Genomic DNA, 17920 nt, shown 5'->3' with positions numbered 1-17920 from the left:
AAGGAGAAAGACTAACTTAATGATCCCCAAGGAATCAGATTTCCTGGCATTTTCATTAGAAAACAATAACTTTCCAAAGAGTAAGTGATTTTTAAAAACATATAAATGGCTTACTTATCAAAATAGCTTGTAGTGTGAAAAGGATATTCTTGAAGGCCTACAAGAGAATACCTTACGGCCTGTAAAGATATGCATATTAGGGTTGGCGCTTCAGTGTCTGAAGCGGCCGTTCGTGCCCGAGGCAGCCAGCACCGCAGCACAGGGGGGAGGGGAGGCACGGGTGGTGCCGCACTGGTGGGTGCACACATGTAGGCACAGAGATCTGCCACCAATCGTGCCTCCCCTTCCCCTCCCCCCCTGTGCCACAGCACTGGCTGCTTCGGGCATGAATGGCCACTTCAGATGCTAAAGCGCCCAACCCTAATGCATATTGCCCCACCCCCAGGTATAGAACAATTTAAAGGTATGGCAAATCCAAAATCTTCATGAACCTGACACAGTCCGCATAGATTTCTCATCCCTGGGCCTGTGAAGTTAACTGTAGTCTATGATTGATCCTCTCAGTGAACTAAGACATGTTTTTTAGCATCACTTCAATGTTTATATTCAAATTTGAAAGGAGATATAACATCACTCCATTCATTCAAATGACAGCTTTGCTACAGAATATATGCCCTCTTCATAGCAAGAATGTCATTCTGAACTGTGAGATCTTTAAACTTTCCAAGGATTTGGATTAATCATATACTTTTTGCTTTCAAAGATTAGGGCCTGGATAGTTTTCTGGCAAAATGATTATTAGGTTGGCAGAAGTCCTGTTCTTTGTGCTTACCTTGCTTGACAGTGGCTGGTTTTGAATTCTGAGAAGGAACTGTTAGCCAACTACTATATTTCATTAAGAAGCAGTTCACATGCAAACAGTAGCATGTTTGCTTTAATGGTAATAATATAAATGTTGCATCACACAGCAGGTCATTCATATTCAGCGGAAAGCCACATGGATCTGTCCATTTATTAACCTATCACCATACACATATCAATCACTAACAATGCGGATTATCTTCAATGTATTACAATACTAAGAAGACTGTTCTGGGAATCAGACCCATTTAATAAAATTGGATATACCTCTGAATTTATCTGTTTAGGATTGTTCCCTACATTTAGTATGGTTCATGTTACTATAAAAGCCTGAACTGTTGTATGTGCTGTGCAACCAAACCTGTGCATGGTACTCAGTCTTTATCAAAGACATGTCGCTGTCACTGGCACAGTTGGATCAGGCTGTGGGCTAATTAGCATGTGCATGAAAACCACTAACAACATTTAATAAACAGCACTGAAGTCCATTTATGAAGCAGATTAGGATTCAAATTATGAATTTTTCACATCAGTGTTTTTATTCAGTGAGAGCCTGACCTCAGGATCTCAGTGGAAATTGTGTCTTTTACATACTAAACACAAGAATTCTACATACAAAACACAAGTATGTTTTAAATATTCTTATACACTGACTCGCATTCATTTATTTCATTATATACTTTATTTTAGGATTATGGGATTTTTTATACTGCAGTGCTGCATTCTGTTTCCCGTGGATCTCATTGTGATTCATGCATCAGAATCTGGGCAATTTCAGTGTGTATTTTAGCGGAGAACACAAATTGTTTGTGGGGTTGCTGTTGTGCTAAACTATAGTGTACCAGGCTGTTGTATGCATTGCAGTTAGGTTCAAAAGCTATTAAGAAATAATTGATATTCTCTTAACTAATTTATCATCATGGCAGCACATACCTGACTTCCTCGGATTTGTAGTACGTTTTGAAAGATTAGTCTCTCATCTGAAAAGCCCTGTTTAATTCAAACCTTTGTAATAGCACATAACTTCCACTCTGAGGCTCCATTCAGTTGCTGTCTGACTCCAGCTTTGTTGCAAAGCAACAGATTTCAGTTGAGCAAAAATTCCACCCATTTCAAATTATTATTGTGTACCAGGATAACATATTTAATTTACAGAGAGGACATACATTATTGTTGATTTGCAGTTTAAATAATGCCTTTTAATTATTCATTTTACATTTTTCATCTAGTTATTTGTTTCCCTTGGTAGCAAATCTCTGTAGTTTCTAGCCTACTAATTTGCTCAGATTTCATCTTAACATTTATCTGCTGCTACCTGTTTTCACCTCTTGGTCTGAAAGAAGTAAATCTTCATTATCTCAAATACTATGGCTTGATCCCATTGATTTAGTAGCAAGTTCTAGTAAAATTAAAAACACATACTTGCCTCCCATTTCAGCCTGTTAAGGAATTCAGTCAGATGAAGAATTAGAGCCAACTGTTTCTATCCAGTGAACATCCAGATGTGTGTTCATACTTGCAAACACAAGTGAGTGGAATCAAAGGGGGTGGGGATTCTTGGGGCAATTGTGGCAGAAAACCAGCAAATGAGGAACATAAGAAGAGCCATGTAAGATTGAACCAAAGGCCCATCTGGTTCAGCATTCTGTTCACACTGTGGCTAACCAGCTGCCTCTAGGAAACCCCCAAAATTGCTATAGCATCTTATTTAATTTTTTATTTGACACATCCCAGCCATGTTTCCCCCTATGATTGCAGCAGCATCTTCCCACCCATGTTTTCCCAGCAATGAATACAAAGAGGCTTAGAGTCTCTAGTACTGAAGGGAGTAGATATCTCACGTGACTAGTAGTCATTTATAGCCTTGTTCTCCATGAATTTGTTTACTAGCCTTCTAAAGCCTCCAAGTTGGCAGCTGTCACCAGACCCTTTGGCAGCAAGTCCCACAACTTTACTATATGATTTGTGAGGAAACACTTTATTTAGTCTATCCTGAATTAAATCTGTCACAAATTTGGCCAATTCATGCCCCTCCTCTCCAACTCAGGTTCAGAGAAGGTGTTCCCCCAAAACATTTTCTAGACTTTTTGTCTGGTTGGGTTTGCGGTTCAAACCATTTAAACCTTTTGTTTCACTTTTCCCCTTCCAAATGGAGGGAAGCAAAACTGAAGTTTTAAATGGCTGGCATCAATTTTGGCCCCACAGCAGACAGGCACACAGGCCCCACTATTAGGCTGAAATGGCAACAAGCCATTTCAGAGATTAATTTTGCTCCTGCTTCCAGTTCACTGTGAGGCCAAAATGGCTGGCAGCCATTTCAGTGCTCTGTTTTCCTTCCCCCACTTCTAAGGGGGAGGGGTGAAACAAACCAGCCAGAACCTGGCCAGTTCATTTTAGGGCTTCTGAATGGATTGATTATGGGGGGATGGTTCAGAAACATCCCTAACCCTGAAGCAAATTGGAAGTGTCCAGTTTGTGCCCATTCTTAATACTGAATCTCCCACCCTTCAGCTTCAAAAATAATTATGCAGATAGTTTTTGTATTTGTTTGCATGCAATGCCCTTATTTACAGTAGAATCATTTACTGACTTGTAACCATCAACTGAGCCTGTGTTCTTATAACCAATGCTGTATTAATTAATTTAATGTTGTATTCAATTTCTCTTGTAAACAGCACTTTACTTGATAATATGAGGCTCAAAAATTTCTTGTGACAGTTTGTGATATTTTGAGTTTCAGATGACTGCCTTTACAAACAAGGGTAATCTTGTTATTGGCAGGGATTTGGCTTTTCAGCTCTTTTCAAGCTCTGTCAACTGTGACAAGTTCAAGTGTGAAATAATAAATATAGAGTGGCACATCCAGTAATGGTATGGTTATGTGTGTAACCTCTAGCATTTTCCATCTTTTTCCTTTCCTCAGGAAGTCCTGCCCTTACTGGCACAGGGACTATTGCTGTCAAAGTAGATGATGTCAATGATAATGTCCCCAAATTTGCCTTTAACATGTATTCCAAAACCATCCCAGAGGATGCGCCCACAGGGACAGATGTTTTACTTGTAAACTCTTCAGATGCTGATGCATACACAAATGCCATTATCAGGTATGATCTTTGCTTGTGGTACTAGGAGTGCTATTTTAGGACCTGTTCTTTCCCCATTTGTCCTTCATGAATAACAAATACATACAAAGGACAAATGAGGAAGGTATAATCTGTCTTATTTTATGTGAGTATAACTTTGGTGATAATCAACATTATCATTATCTAATTCTGTAGACTGTCTTAAAATAATTTTGTCTTAAACAGTTTGATATAAGCTTTCTCCTTAAAAGCATGGCCCTCATTCCAAAATGGAAAAAGGGAATTTCATAGATTTTTGTCCTGAATAGGAATGGACACATTCCTGTTTGTGGTTCATGGAGTCGAGTTCCTGGCAGGATGCATGGCACAAACATTCCATGAACTTTGACATTGTTTGTGGATAACAAAAATAGAGTCCAATAACACCTTTAAGACCAACAAAGATTGTTTGTGGATGTTTGTGACAGTTAATGAGTAGATACATTCCCAGACAAACTGTCTCTACTCAATCAAAATAGTTACAAAAATTAAAGCACCAATTTGACAAGCAAGTAGAAGTGTGTCTGGGGGAGGTCCCCTGCAACTTTGATGTTCTATACATTCCTAACTCAGGGGATTCAGGGATTTATAGAATAGATCCTGTTTGACCTATAGGCACCAAACTCATGGTGAAACTGCCTGGAGCTCTTCTAAATCCCCTCCAAGTTTGGTGTCTCAGGATCTGTTCTATATACTCCTGAACACCCTGAACCTGTGCCTGCCAAAATGACAGCTGAGAGATGCTGATTCAAGAGTGTATATAATGGATCCTAGCTAGAGACACCAAAATTGAAGGGAATGTAGAGTCTAGTCAGACGGAGATCTACTGCAAGTTTGGTATCTCTAGCTTGAACAGAATCTGTTCTATACACTCCTGAATCTTCAGAACCTGCTGTTGTCATTTTGACAGGTGTAGATTCAAGAGTGTATAGAATGGATCGTGTGCAAACTAGAGTCACCAAACTTGCAGGGGATCTTTGACTGACTGTCCTCAATCTGTCCTCTGGTTTTGGTGAGGCTTGGATTTGGGGAGTCTGAGTTATACCCCCTTTCAAAGGAGGTGCCAACAGGGAAATGCTTTCTGGGAAAAGGACTGCCTGTCATGACATTAGATGTTGATTACTTAGGCCCCATAATGTTGTTGTATGAGCATATATGACTGCTATGCCAGCTTTAGATAAATAATTCCTGGGTTTTGTTTAATAAACTATATTGAAAGGGAAATATGAAATAGATATTATCAGACATCACCACTGGTTTTTAGCCAATATATTCATTTAGGCTGCAGTTGTACCGTTAGTTATGTACAAAAATAAATGGATTATCATTGTTCCTTATTTTTAGAATATAAGATGTATACAGTAGTATGCAGATATTGTGTCTTTTCTTATTTTTATACAGCTATAGCCTTAGTGGTGGAAATGCTCAGTTCACTATCAACCCTTCAACTGGTCAGATAATTACAAGTGCTTTGTTGGACCGAGAGACTAAGGAGAACTACACTTTGATCATCACAGCCAAGGATGGTGGCTCCCCAAGGTCGCTTTCCAGCTCCACAAGTGTTCTTGTCACTCTTGCTGACGTCAATGATAATCCCCCCAAATTTCAACATCATCCTTATGTCACACATATTCCATCACCTACAAGCTCAGGTAAGCTAAAAGCTTCAACATAACATTATCCTGGCAGTTTCAACAGCATAATTATCATCCAAGATTGCAATGATCACTAAGATTTTAATTAGAAGATAATGTTACAGTGAGACAGTAGATGAATGGAGTTTAACTTCCTATGGCCAAGTACCATAACAGTGCCTAATAGTGGACCAACTCAATTTGTATACCTGGGCTTCTGTACATGAAAGCAAGTATTGCTCAGTAAAATATTTGGAATGCATTGAAATAACTAAAACTTTCTTGGCTATAGTTTATATATATCATGGTTGCATGATTCTTGCAGACAGTAGGTTTTTGTTGTTGCTGTACAGCTGTGGCTCAGCCTTCCCTCAGAGACTTTCTACAGCTCACATCTTGTAAAGACATTGTCAGACTTATTAACTGGGGCTTTATAAAATCAAGTATCCAAACATGATTGAGGAAGGAACGTTAATGTTTTACTGTTGTTCCGAATTAATAGTTAATATAGATTTTATTATTTGTTGGTTTTTGTATACTTGTTATACCCTCTTACATCTCCCACTGGACCTTTTGATTTAATTAATAAAGCATATCCTTTTAATCAGCTTGATGAATTAAGAACTCTATGTGATTATCTCATTTTGGCTGAGATCCAACAGAAGCAACATCATATACTGGGCTCCAGAACCCCTCACCTTAGACAGATGTGCCTTGGAGCAAACAAAAGGGCAACCCTAGACTGACCAACCTATGGGATTCAGTTAACAGTTAATGTTGTTGTTAATGGTTGAATTAAGAGTCATTATCACCAAATGTTACTGTTACTACTGTTGCTATCCCACTGTTATTATTGAACCTTGTTTTTATCTGTTTTTTGATTTGCAGGTTTTCTGCAAACTTCCCTGAGCCGCGAGGGGAGATGGCAGTATATAAATTTAATAAATAAACAAAAAGTAAAATAAAATGTTAGTGTAAAAATATTTTAGAATGATAATGGTATAGACTAAAGACTTAGGAGCAGCATACCTTGTTATGAGTGTGCCTTTCTTAAAACTGACGTGATACCCATTTTTAAGCAGTGAATATTCCACTGGCTACCTGCTCATAGCTAAAACCCATCAAATTTAGTTATGCCATTGAATTGACCTCATTTTGAATGGAGAAGAGATATTGGTAATGAAGTCATAAATGAGGCATTGTGAGATATTGCTCAATACAACTAAGTAAACTTTACTTATTGAGTCAGAAAGCATAATAAAACTGGCACATACCATCAGTCTCAATCCATGCATGGATCAAGCTACTTATTTTTTCCAAGCTGGATTCACTTCATTGCTTGGCATGATGGAATACATTGGAATACATTGCACAGCATGATAAAAGGAGCTTTGACTTTTGAAAATTTATATCCTGAAAATCTTGTTGGTCTGTAAGGTGCTACTGGATTGTAATCTACCTATATTAATCTAATTTCCTTGACAATTGGTCAGTATCATTCTTCTCCAAGACCGTTTACGAACTGGAGGTTTCATGTCGGGCTCCAGGCTAGAGTTTTAGTCGTGGCAGGTTGCCCCACCTCTTCCTGCACCCACATGGGAGAGCATTGGCCTGGTGTACCTCATCCACCCTCAATTTGTGCTCCTGCACAGGAGCTGGGGCAGTGAAGTTCCCAGTGTATAAACGGTCCAACACAGTCATGCAAAAGGGAATGCTTTGTATGGGACAATAAAACTCAGTTTTCAGTTCAGATCTAATTCAAATAGACTAATAGGGCAAACTGAAACAGAGTTATACTACTCTAAGTACTTGGAATGGGCACCAACCTAAAAATCTTGGTTTGGTCCAGGGTTTGGGGCAATCCCTGGACAGAGCCAGTGTTTCCCCAAGCTGAAGTGCCAAGCCACACCCAGGAGAAAGGGCGTAGGGGCTGCCCAAGAAGGGTTAAATGGCTGCAGCCATTTAAGACTAAAAGCTGACCAGCAAATAGTTGCCAGCCATTTCAGCCTAACTGTGCAGTGGGTGCTGCCAGCCATTCCAATAATCCATTCCGCTTGATGTAGTGGTTGAGTGTGGTGGCTTCAAATCTGGTGAGCCAAGTTTGATATTCCACTCCTCCAGTTGCAGTCAGATGACTAATTTTGTGCTCATCACAGTCCTGATAGCGCTCTTCTCACCAAGCAGTAATATCAGGGCTCTTTCAGCCTCACCTACTTCGCATATAAAAACCAATTATTCTTCCCTGCTCCTTCTCCCTGCTTGGAAGGGGGAAGGGAATGAAATGGATGGGTTAAATGGCTCACCGCCATTTAAATCTAACCACTAATGGGCAGACCTGCCCTGCTCAATTGTTAGGTTTAAATGGCTTGAATAGCTGAATCAGACTGTACAGAGGGCTGGTAAATGTTCAGGGAAGGTGCCTTTCCTGACTATCTGTTTGGGGGGCTCCAAACCAGTTCATGCCAAAATTTGGCTTGCAAAATGGTATGTACCCATTCCTGCTAAATGCACTAACTTTAGTAAGTTTGGGAAGATGTACATCGGCTTAGGCTTTTGCTGTTAGGAACCAGTAAGCATACTGAACCCAATGGTGCTTACCTCTAAGTAAAGTCATGCTATTAAAAAAAGAAGAGTTGGTTCTTAAATGCCACTTTTCTCTACCCGAAGGAGTCTCAAAGCGGCTTACAGTCACCTTCCCTTTCCTCTCCCCACAACAGACACCCTGTGAGGTGGATGAGGCTTAGAGAGTCCTGATATCACTGCCTGGTCACAACAGTTTTATCAATGCCATGGCGAGCCCAAGGTCACCCAACTGGCTGCATGTGGGGGAGTGGAGAACTGAACCTGGCTCACCAGATTAGAAGTTCACACTCCTAACTACTACACCAGAACACCTGTATGTATTATGTATAAGAATACAAAAGGAGATAAACCTTCAGTCTTGACTATGCAGTTTTGTTTGTTTTTTAAATTATTGTATTTTTATACCACCCAAGCTAGTTCTGTAATACAAAATATTGTTCAGTAGAATTTCTAATAGAGGTGGAGGCAGAGTAGGTTAGTCGATAAAGTGACAAACTAGGATCTTGGGATATCAGGATAAGAATTCACACACTACCCGAGAAAACTTTCTGGGTGACTTAGGGCCAGTCACACTCTCTCAAATCAACCTACCTCACAGGGTTTTTGGTGTGAAAAATTGGTGGAGAGGAAAACTTTGGCCTGCATTGCTTTGGGCCCTCATAGGGATGAAAAGCAGGAAGGTGTAAATGCATATGATAATTTCTTCACTGCTACAAATTGTGTTTAAGCCATATACAGAAGTTTGGGAATCAGAAGCATCTTATACACTTTCCCATAGAGAACAATTTTATGGATTCTTGTGTGATTGTTACCACCTGATATTCCAGGTAAATGTTGCATATTTTGATAACTACTGAGTGCTTCCAGCTCCTAAAAATCTTTCTAATTAAATTTCATTACTATGGAAAGAAGGAAATATATCCCAGATCATGAATATTAAATATGCTTGTGGGCCTAATTATCAACGCAAGCACTAACATTCTTTTCATATAATTAATTGTTTTATTTTCATCTTCTTTTGCAGGTACATTTGTATTTGCAGTCACAGTTACAGATGCTGATGTCGGATCCAACGCTGAGCTTCATTATTCCCTTTCGGGGAAAAATTCTGAAAAATTTCATATTGATCCAAAGCGAGGAGCGATTATGGCTGCTGACCGACTGTCTGGGACTTCTGAAGTGACCTTTTCTGTCAATGTGAAAGATGGCGGTTTACACCCAAAGTCAGATTCTACAACCGTAACTGTAAGATTTGTGAACAGAGAAGATTTTCCTCAAGTTCAAGCTGAACAACACATTTTCATGTTTCCTGAAAATCAAGCAGTTGGCACCTTAGTTACCTCTGTTTCTGGACTGTCCTCCAGAGGTGGTTCTTTGTTATATTACATTGCCAGCGGTAATTTTGGCAACACCTTTCAGATTGACCAACTGACAGGACAGTTTTCCATCCACCAACCCTTGGATTATGAAAAAATTCAAAAATATTTTGTATGGATTGAGGCAAGAGATACAGGCTTTCCCCCATTTTCTTCCTATGTAAAACTAGAAACTACAGTGATCGACATAAATGATAATGCTCCAGTTTTTGACCGAGATCCATTAATTGCTGAAGTACTAGAGAACCTTCCACCATCTAAAATAATCACCGTCACTGCTGTAGACAAGGATAGTGGCCTGAATGGACAGTTAAATTATGAAATAATCCATGGCAATAAAGAGAACAGTTTCAGTATCAATCATGCTACTGGCGAAATAAGAAGTGTCAGACCATTAGACAGGGAGCATGTAGCTCAATATACACTAACTCTAAAAGCTACAGACCGAGGTACCACTGTTCAAAGTTCAACCGTCCACGTTCTTATTCATGTTTTAGATGAAAATGATAACGCACCTAAATTTTCTCAGATATTCAGTGCTCTTGTACCAGAAAATGCACCTTTGGGTTACACCGTGACACGAGTCACAACTTCAGATGAAGATATTGGTATGAATGCTATCAGCAGATATTCGATAAGAGATACAAACATACCATTTGTCATAAATCCCAACACAGGAGATATAACCATCAGCAGGCTTCTGAATCGGGAAGATACAGATCGTTACAGAATCAGAGTTTCAGCCCATGACTCTGGTTGGACCGTAAGCACTGATGTAACTATATTTGTGACAGACATCAATGACAATTCCCCACGATTTACAAAACCATCCTATTACTTGGATTGTCCTGAATTTTACAATGTTGGATCAAAAATCACTCAGATATCTGCCACCGATCCAGATGAAGGCTCCAATGGACAAGTCTTCTATTTCATAAAATCCCAGTCAGAGTTTTTCCGAATCAATGCTTCTACAGGGGAGATATTTAACAAGCAATCTTTAAAGTTCCAGAGTTCTAGTGGTTCCACCAATGCCAATCTTAACAGACACAGTTTTATCGTTACCTCCTCAGATCGAGGCAGCCCTCCTTTGCTGAGTGAAACAACTGTCACCATCAACATTGTGGATAGTAATGACAATGCACCACAGTTCACTTCTAGCCAATATTTTACACCTGTCACTAGAAATGTAGCTATTGGTACAAAATTAATTCAAGTTACTGCCGTTGATGCTAAAGATTTTGGTCTGAATTCAGAAGTGGAATACATAATTTCGAATGACAGCCTAACTGATCAATTTAATCTGGACAGTAACATGGGCTGGATTTCGGTAGCATCTTCACTGATGAATTACATTAATCAAAACTTTCTAATAAAAGTAAAAGCTAAAGATAAAGGCAATCCTCCTCTCTCATCAGAAGCAATTGTACAGATAATAGTAACTCAAGAAAATTATCATACACCAGAGTTCTCACCAAACCACATAACTATAACAGTTCCTGAGAGTCTTACCATTGGATCTACTCTTAGGACTTTATCAGCAAGGGACAAAGATGCTGCTATGAATGGTCTAGTCAGATACAACATTTCTTCTGGGAACGAGCTTGGAAACTTTGCAATTAACGCATCCACTGGTATATTAAGGCTCGCCAAGCCCCTTGATTATGAGTTATGCCAAAAGCACGAGATGACTGTTAGTGCTATAGATGGAGGATGGGTTGCTAGAACTGGATACTGTAGCATCACAATTAATGTTAATGATGTGAATGATAATTCTCCAACTTTCAGCCCAGAAGATTACTTCCCAAGTGTTTTAGAAAATGCTCCCAGTGGCACAACTGTTATCCATCTCAGTGCAACTGATATTGATTCTCGACCCTATGCTGTGATTGCATACGCAGTTCAGTCTTCAGACAGTGACCTGTTTGTGATTGACCCTAATACTGGAACTATCACTACTCAAGGCTTTTTGGACTATGAAACAAAGCAAAGCTATCACCTCACTATCAAAGCCTTTAACGTTCCAGATGAAGAGCGATGCAGCTTTGCTAATGTCAACATCCATTTAGAAGGAACAAATGAATACGTGCCACGATTTGTGTCAAAGCTTTATTATTTTGAAGTTTCTGAAGCAGCTTCTTATGGCACCATTGTAGGAGAAGTCTTTGCAAGTGATCGTGATATAGGGACAGATGGAGAAGTTCACTATCTTATCTTTGGCAACAGCAGAAAAAAGGGTTTCCAGATTGATAATAATAGTGGGCAGATTTATGTCACAGGTCCGCTTGACAGGGAAAAGGAAGAAAGGATCTCCCTGAAGGTACTTGCAAAAAATGCTGGAAGCATTCGTGGGGCAGATATAGATGAAGTAATTGTGAATATCACTATACTAGATGCCAATGATCCCCCTGTTTTTAGTCTGCGGATGTATAATGTACAAATTAGTGAAGGTGTTCCCCCTGGGACCCATGTCACCTTTGTAAGTGCCTTTGACTCTGACTCCCTCCCTAGCTGGAATCGGTTCTCCTATTTTATTGGTCAAGGGAATAACAATGGTGCCTTTTCCATTAACCCTCAGACAGGACAGGTTACTGTTACTGCAGAACTGGATCGAGAAAGTTTACCAGTGTACAATTTAACGGTATTAGCAATTGATTCAGGAGCACCTTCAGCTACAGGAAGTGCCTCTCTGTTGGTAACTTTAGAAGATATCAATGATAATGGCCCATCACTTTCCATCATGGAAGGAGAAATAAAGGAAAACAGCCCTGCAGGAACTCTTGTGATGATGCTTCAGTCATTAGATCCCGATCTTCCTCCAAATCAAGGCCCCTTTTCTTACTACTTACTTAGTACTGGCACAGCAACCAGTTATTTTAGTCTCAGCACTGCTGGAATTTTGACCACAACAAGAGAGATTGACAGAGAACAGATTAGTGACTTCTATTTGTCAGTCGTTACCAGGGACTCTGGGACTCCTCAGATGTCTTCAACCGGAACTGTGCATATAAAAGTAATAGATGAAAACGATAACCCATCACAGCCTAGATCAGTCGAAATATTTGTTCATTATTATGGCAGTCTGTTCCCTGGTGGAATACTTGGCAATGTAAAGCCTCAAGATCCTGATGTTTTAGACAGCTTCCAGTGCTCGCTTACTTCAGGTGTGACAACCCTCTTCAGTGTTCCAGAAGGCAGTTGTGAACTGAGTTCTGTGGCAAGGTCTACTGATGGGACATTTGACCTGACAGTCCTAAGTTACGATGGGTTGCATAGCTCAGTTACTAGCAGTGTTCGGGTTTTCTTTTCAGGATTCAATAATGCCACAATTGATAACAGCATCCTTCTTCGCCTTAATGTACAATCTCTGAAGGAATTTTTGACCAATCATTACCTTCATTTTCTGCGAATCGCCAATTCACAGCTAACAGGATTGGGAACAACTGTGCAACTCTTTGGGGTTTATGAGGGGAACAACCGGACGTTTTTGATGGTGGCTGTGAAGCGGAACAACTATCAGTATGTGAATCCTGGTGGCGTGACTACTTTCTTTGAAAGCATCAAAGAAATCCTGTTCCGTCAGAGTGGAGTTCGAATAGAATCTGTGGACCATGATTCATGTTTACAGAACCCTTGTCAGAATGGTGGTAGCTGCTTGAGAAAATCAAGTGTCAGTCCTAAATTAATCACCTATGAGAGTGTCCCAGTTATCATCATGGCAAATGAACCACTCCAGCCTTTTACATGCAGGTGTATGGGAGGATATGATGGAACACTGTGTGAAGTTGACATTGATGAATGTCTTCCATCCCCTTGCCACAATGGTGGGACTTGCCAGAACCTAGTGGGAGGATTCTCCTGCAGTTGTTCCACTGGTTTTACAGGAATGGCTTGTGAAAGAGATATTAATGAGTGCCTGTCCAGTCCCTGCAGAAATGGTGCTCTCTGCCAGAACTTCCCAGGAAGCTTCAACTGTGTTTGCAAAACTGGCTATACAGGTAAGAACATACAGAAGTTGTTTCCCTGTCTGCAGTTATTATAAATACAAGAGAAATTAAATAGAAGTACCTTAAGGATGCATTGATGTTGAATTATTGTTGAGAACATAAATTCTGACAAAAAAGGAATAATCTCAATTTACTAGATTTGTATCCTACACTTTCCCAAAGTGATTTAGAGCAGCGGTCCCCATCCCCCGGTCCAGAGACTGGTACCAGTCTGTGGATCAGTCGGTACCGGGCCGCGGCTCTTCCTCGTCCTTCTCCCTGGCTGCTCTGCCACTCTGCCACTGGCTTGCCTTTATTGCTCTCCAGCGGCAACCATGAATGGGGCTCACCCTCAGCATGGCACTGCGCAGATGCAGCTGGCAGCGCTTCCAAGCGGGCAGCGGGAAGTCGGGCTCCGGCGGGAAAGCAAGTGGAACAGGGGCTCAGGCAGAGGAGGCGTCCCTCGGCAAAAGACATTCCCCCCCCTGGGCCTCAGTAAAATTGTCAAGCATTGACCGGTCCATGGTGATAAAAAGGTTGGGGACCACTGATTAAGAGTATCCGTTCCCACTCAATACTCACAACAGTCCTGTAAAACAGCGTTAGGCAAATGTATTCTGGTGGAAACCTAGTAAGCCTCCATTCATAGTCCATGAGTTCACAGCACATAATATCATCATAAGTAAATAAAAGTTAAGTGCTAGCAAGCTTATTTTCTTATCAATCTTAACCCCCCCTCAAATATTTTATTTGCAGGTTTGTGTAAAGTCCCGTTCTCACAAAAAACAACAAAACTGGCCAGATGTGCCTCTTCAGTTTGTAGGCAAAGCTCATATGATGGATACTTTCCTACAAGAAAATTATTCCAACACCTAGAAAATAGACATGTCCATCTCTTTGATATATAGTTTTAATGTACCATGATTTTTTTAAAAAACAGTCATGCAATCCCGACCAGCAATCTGACATACAGATGCAGGCTGATGTTTCCATTGATGCAAGGACATGTATGTGGAGCAGAGTTTTTCTGCCTGTGCTTCTCCTATGGCTCCCCAAAATCTACCCTAAAATTCTGTCTCTGGAGGAGAGGGAACATCTAATCTGGATCAAAGCCATAATGCAGTATAACCAGAAATGTACCACCTCACTTGCTCTTTGTAAGGCCAGATTTAATTGTGGTTACTGCACTCACAAATCTCATCTGAACTTGCTGCCTAAGCAGAGCAGCCACTTGTGCTGTGTGGAAGCTTCATTTAAAAGAAGTCCTGTGCAAGGGCTAAGCCAACCCCACCCCACACCTGGAAAATGTGCATCACAAATTGAACCTGAATATTAAACATGATGTGAAGCAATGGATTTCACAAAACCTCGACTTTGCGCTTGCCAGAAACATCAGCATTGAAGCTTGCACGCCTCCGCTCTACCCTCCCATATAGAAAATTGTATAAACATCAACATTTTGAGTCTTTCCAATATACCTATCAGTTAAATACAAAAGATGCTGCTTTGTATTTTTTTTAAAAAAACAACAACCCAAGAGCTGTCAACATCATGCATCCTACATCTACATTTAAAGAACATCTGGGGCAATTGGCATATGTTCTCTGTGAAAAGCTTTCTTGGCACAAGAGCCACTGATGGGATTCTTCTATGTACACCATCAGTATTGCCTGCTGAGCCTCAGGTCACAAGTAATTATTTGTAATTGAATGGCTGTTCTAATTAACTTAATGATCTAAGATTATATTTCACATTGAATCAGCACATCAAATTATTTGGCCAGCAGCAGAGCAGAATAATTCCATGGCACAATTGCAAGTAACCCTTTAAGACATTAGCATTGGAGGTTAAATAAGCATGTGCTCACTGGGACAGCTCAGTATAACATTCATTGTAGCCACAGCAAAATGTAGTTATATCAGTTTTTGTTGTTTATAATTGGGTTTAATGAAACTCCAGTGATCTGCTGGTTTGAATGGCATATCTGAGGCCTGGCACATGTGAAATTTCTCCATAGCTTTTCCAAATCTGCCAGATAACGGGAAGCTTATTGGGTTTTCCTAGAAATTAATGATTTTGCATGTTTGTGAGAAAAGTTGTGTTTTCACCCCCACACATACACATCAATAATGTAATGCCATAGTTGACAAAAAAACAACCAAAGCAGAATGTATGTCTTTTCTCATCACATCCTCCAGAACTCTCAGGCCAGGGTATATAGATCTCTCTACCTCTGTTTTATCCTCACAACAACTCTGAAGTAGGAAAAGCTGAAAGATTGACTTCTTTCACCCAGCAAACTCCATTACTTAGCAGAATATGATTCTGTATTTGTTAAAAATAGAAGGCTAGTGTCACTCAGCTCTTATAACTAAATATTATAGAATCGTGGAGACACACTAGCACAGGGGTCATCAACCCCCGGTCCGCGGCCACGGTACTGGGCCGCCACCAGCCACGCCTGCCTTCCCCCACCGGCAGCAAGAAGGAAGGGAAGAGGCAGGCGCAGCTGCTGGCATGGCGGTGACGCAAACGTGCATGCACGCTGTTGCCGCGCATGCGTGTTAGCGCCCCTAGTAGCGAAAACGCCCACATGCAGTTGACGCACATGTGCGTTAGCGCCACCTGGTGGCGAAAACACGCATGTGCGGCAATTGCACGTGCGCGTTTTCACAGCACCCGGCCGTCGGCTCTTCCCTCACTCCAGAGGCGGTCCCTGACCTGAGAAAGGTTGGGGACCGCTACACTAGCATACTTAGTCCTCGGTACTGATGCCTTCATAATGTTTTGGCTTCAAGCTAATGCCCATCCAGTTGGTTGGGTGCATCTATGTTATCCAACAGGGCCATTGCTGCCACAGTGAAGGAGTGCCTCTGAGGACCTGGCTGGCGGGAGAAAACTCGAAGCCCTGGCATCCCCCGGGTGGCGCTGTGCAGCGGTGTGGCTGGGGAGGGGCAGGGCTAAGCCAGGCATCCTTTTAAGAAACATCCTGATGCGACTTGGCCTCTTCCCCTTCTCAGGACTCCAGAGTCCTGATTAGACGATCATTATTCCTCTGCAAAGCAATCAAGACATTTACTACTTGGGGCTTGCATTCAGTGAATGGCATGTTCATGCAATCTTTCTGTTCACTGAGGATTTCAATTTCTAAGTTATAAAGTAGTAGACTCTAAGTTATACAGCAGTACCTTCAGGACAGGGAGGGTATCGAAAATTTTCATTGACTTATTATGTTTAGCCAGTTGCATTGGACCTCATCTCTCTATAGAGGTAAATTAAGCTTTATCCAATGGGCAATAACCATAATGAAAGACTACTTTGTTATAACATCAAGGTTGAAGCAATTTGTAATTATGTTTGCTATGTTATCATACTTTGTTTTAGAAAGGATCATTTGTAAGATTGAATGAATCTGTTAACATGCAGTAGCATATTACTTGCCCTTTTTGTGAATCGTCCATTTTTCCATTTTTCATAAAGCGCATATGGATTTTTATGAAATATTTTCAAAGGTTTCTAAAAGAACATGAGTGGAAAGGATTATCAACAATGCCACTATTTAAAATGCTTCTTTCCCCTGTATTTTTGAATTGCAATATCACATATGATGATATAGCAAAACATTTTTGTTTTGTGATGTAGCACAACACATTTGTGATGTAGCAAAACATTTTCAGTGCTGATCAACAATCTTTCTTTTCTTACTTGTTACTTTATTTGTACTACACTTTTCTCCCCAATGTGGACCCAAAGCAGCTTACATCATTCTTACCTCCATTTTATTCTCCGTGACTGGCCCAAGGTCAACCAGTGAACTTCTTTGGCACAAGTAGGAATTCAACATGATTCTACTAGATACCAGTCCAACATTCTTAACCACCACACCAAATTGGCTCTTTAATAATCATAATAGCAGAAGGTGTTTCCATCACTACTGTCATCCTGCCTCTATTTAAAATGCACTTATATGGTGTCATGAAGGAAAAGGAAAAATTGTCAGAGGTCAAAGTGCTATGCAGGGCCACAAATGGAACTCACAATATGGTCATTATTTTGATGTAATGTGGGCATTCATGACCACTGCTCTTTGCGACTGATTTTCTCCTCACCATGTTCAGCATGGGTCTAATTCACACATGGATTTTGTGTAATACAAAGTGAAGTGGATCCAAACGTGACAAGATGAAGAGTTCCATTTCTGCATGAACAGTATAGCCATGTAACAATTACCCATTAAACTCTGAAGGATAAAATGAAATAGTGACACTGGCTCATAAATCGATGGCATTAGTAGCTATATTTTTGAAGTTTGTTTGAAAAGCCAAGAGTAAGAAATAACCATTATACTTTCTTTCTTC

The 17920-nt window shown here is 40.5% G+C and overlaps 1 protein-coding gene across 1 annotated transcript in view; it reads left to right on the top strand.

Moving 5' to 3' along the window:
- FAT4 (FAT atypical cadherin 4) overlaps positions 1-17920 on the top strand; it is a 135881-nt gene that overhangs the window by 88515 nt on the left and 29446 nt on the right. The window contains exons 7-9 of the mRNA XM_077300348.1: positions 3785-3965; positions 5385-5635; positions 9225-13574. Coding sequence (XP_077156463.1) covers positions 3785-3965; positions 5385-5635; positions 9225-13574 — 4782 coding nt within the window. The remainder of the gene's footprint in view (positions 1-3784; positions 3966-5384; positions 5636-9224; positions 13575-17920) is intronic.

This window comes from Paroedura picta, chromosome 10 (genome assembly GCF_049243985.1).
Source record: "Paroedura picta isolate Pp20150507F chromosome 10, Ppicta_v3.0, whole genome shotgun sequence".
Classification (NCBI taxonomy): Eukaryota; Metazoa; Chordata; class Lepidosauria; order Squamata; family Gekkonidae; genus Paroedura; species Paroedura picta.
Note: the sequence above shows the minus strand (reverse complement) of the source record. Positions and strands in the feature narration are given on the sequence as shown.